At 38.7% G+C, this 2,866-nt stretch overlaps 1 protein-coding gene across 1 annotated transcript; it reads right to left on the reverse strand.

Moving 5' to 3' along the window:
- Positions 1-239: 239 nt before the first annotated feature.
- Positions 240-1,200, reverse strand: LOC117215982. Its single transcript, XM_033462537.1, has 3 exons — positions 867-1,200; positions 720-791; positions 240-641 (listed from the first exon to the last, which is right to left on the reverse strand). The coding sequence occupies exons 2-3, from the start codon at positions 765-767 to the stop codon at positions 240-242; spliced, it is 450 nt and encodes a 149-aa protein (XP_033318428.1). The 5' UTR covers positions 768-791; positions 867-1,200.
- Between the last annotated feature and the right edge of the window lie 1,666 nt (positions 1,201-2,866).

Genomic DNA, 2,866 nt, shown 5'->3' on the forward strand with positions numbered 1-2,866 from the left:
CTATGCGCAACTACAAATATAAAAAAAAAATATATATATATAATTAATTAAAAGGGGGGAAATATAAAATTGAAAAAAATAACAAACGTAAAATAGATAACCTAACACTATCACATTCAAAATATATATATATATATATATATATATATATATATATTGAACACAAAACAAAATACATCAAAAAATTAATAATAATAAGGAACATCAAACAGCGAACCAACGAAATTGAAGCAGCTACACTAAATCAAAATCGAAGCAAGGGGATAAAGTTCGCTGAACTCACGCATACACCAATAGCGCACAACAGGGGAAATTCCCTTTCTCCCAGAAGCATGGTGACGAAGATGTGCCTCCAAAACCTCTTCGGGAATTTCATTCGCAAAACGAACTTTCACGCAACGATCGGTATCAACGATTTCAACCAGAGGGGGTTCCCTCTCCAATACGACGGTCTCTGCATCGAAGAAATTCTCGTCGAAAGTAACCAAATCGTCAAAGCCCAATTTCGACACGGCCTCGGCACCAATGTTGAATAGTTCCTCCAACCACTCTGATATTCGTGGTTTATCACAGGGCCGCATGCGTTTGATTGGTCCTCCCGAGTCGCCCATGGGTTCTTCGGAATCCCTCTTTCGCTTGGGCTGAGAACAACACGGTATATTTTAAATAAAACGAAACAGGACGAATCAAGCGGACTAAGAACAAGACTAAATACGTACCAGGGAAGTCTGGAAAGGAACCTCTGATGGAAACGACTCCGCAAACATTGTTCGAACGTTTATCACCGAAGCCTAGGGAAATAGCAAAAAAGGAAAAAACAATCAAAATCACAAAAACAACCTTAATATGCAAACATCCAAACTTACGCAAAACAACTCGAAGGAGGAGGTCCTTGTTATGGGAGAGCAGCGGAGTTGCGCGTGTTTACCCAGTAAACATTGAAATGATAATGATGCTGCAGCCACCAGCCCTTCCACGCGCCGAAGAACACCGGTAATTCCCACGGTACAGCACGTGGAAGTTTCTCGTGGAAAGGACTAGATCAGCGTGGAATGCTTCAAATCTCCTAGACGCTAGCTCAGCGGAACACAGGACTATGGAATTATATCGAAATATGGAATTTGCATTTTGTCACGTACGATTCCAAGAAGCCCAAACTGCAACATCCCGATTCCCACGGAAGCGTACCCCCAGTGGACCACCACCCCGTGGGGGATGGCATTATAAATAAGCGTAGCAACATAGCGCAGCGCTCATTATTATTCTGGTGAACATTCTTATTACGGTTCATTATTCTTTGTTCATTATTATAGTGTCCATTCTTCTTATAATTTGCGTTCGTTCATTTTTTATAGTGTTCATTCCTTACGGCTCATTATTCTTCGCTCATTAGTTTGTTCATAATTCTTGTGATCGTTTGTTATTACGGCCCATTATTAATTTATTACTACGTTCGTTATTGCGCTCGTCACTGCGTTTAGAAATTTTGTATAGTATTTTGCGTTTCGGGGTCTTAATTTTTTCGGTCAAGAAAAGAGAGTCGCGACTAAGTAAAAAGAAAATTTTATCTTTGAAGTCCTCATTTCATCGTTTAAACACAAACGCGCATTGTAATTGCGGTATTAATCCAGCTAAGTGAATTGCTCAGTCTGTATTAAAATAGATAAATAAAGTAAGAGTTGATAGTAAACTATATTCGAGTTCAAATAATAAACTCAACAAAACTTCGACGACCACCGGAGCGGCTGAGGCAATGGCACCAGACAGCACCTACTCCTCAAGGTAAGAAAATTAATTTTGAAAACTTCCTTCTTCTCTGGTAATCTCGTTGCCCTCGAGAATTGAATTAGAACTTCCTATCATCGATATCGATTTATTTTCGTGAACGGTTTTGAAGATAGAATCATTGTTTAAACTTTTAACAAAAGAGTTGTCCGCTGTGTCGGCTTGTGCGAACGGTGTTTTCAACTACTGAAACATCCACTGATCTTCGCATTCCTCCTCCCATTGTTGGTAAAATATTACCCGTCTTTGGGCAAGGCTTGCGAAATCACACAAGTCCCGCACAGAAAGGACTATTAAATACATCGTCGGGGTCAATCGAAAATTAAGAACAATACCGGCATTGCTATTAACTGATATTCTTGCCATCATTGCATGCGATTGTAAGAGAGATATAACAGAACAATTTCCCTTCGAGAATTTAACCAAAGGATCGTTCGCTGTGTTGGCTTGTGCAAACGGTGTTTTCGCTTATCGAAAACACCCATCGATCTTCGCATTCCTCCTCCCACTGTTGGTAAAATATTACCCGTCTTTGGGCAAGGCTTGCGAAATCACACGAGTCCCACACAGAGAGGATCGTTAGAATCATCCACGATTATTAAACTCAAAAGGCAAGAAAATCGTGGTGACAAAATCCATCGTAGTAAATGAATTGAGTTTCGGTCCTAACGGCAAACTACTACAGCGAAATTAAAAGAGAAGAAGAAGTCAAACGTAAAAATAAATTTATATAAAACAACGAAAAATCTCACATTCCTATCCAATCCAGTAACGCTAAAATATATATTATCTAGCTAATAAAATATATATATTATAACCTAAGCCATTTTACATTCAAATAAAAATCCGTTCAACGAGGAAAAATATTTATTGTATCCAGCTTTAATCCTCTCCCGTGCTAGTATCCCTGCGCATAGCAGGATAGCCGAAAAGTGGAATTCGTTTACCAGTTGCATTAAGCGTCAGTTAACGCTACCCATTAAGCGTAAAAGAAAATAATAAAAATAAAATATTTTGAAATAGTCCTTAGACTATTTCTGGTGGCAGCAACTACCGTATTAATTAGAAATCTAAATCAGTA

The sequence above is a fragment of the Bombus bifarius genome, unplaced genomic scaffold, assembly GCF_011952205.1.
Source record: "Bombus bifarius isolate JDL3187 unplaced genomic scaffold, Bbif_JDL3187 scf7180000009979_frag, whole genome shotgun sequence".
In the NCBI taxonomy this organism is placed as follows: domain Eukaryota; kingdom Metazoa; phylum Arthropoda; class Insecta; order Hymenoptera; family Apidae; genus Bombus; species Bombus bifarius.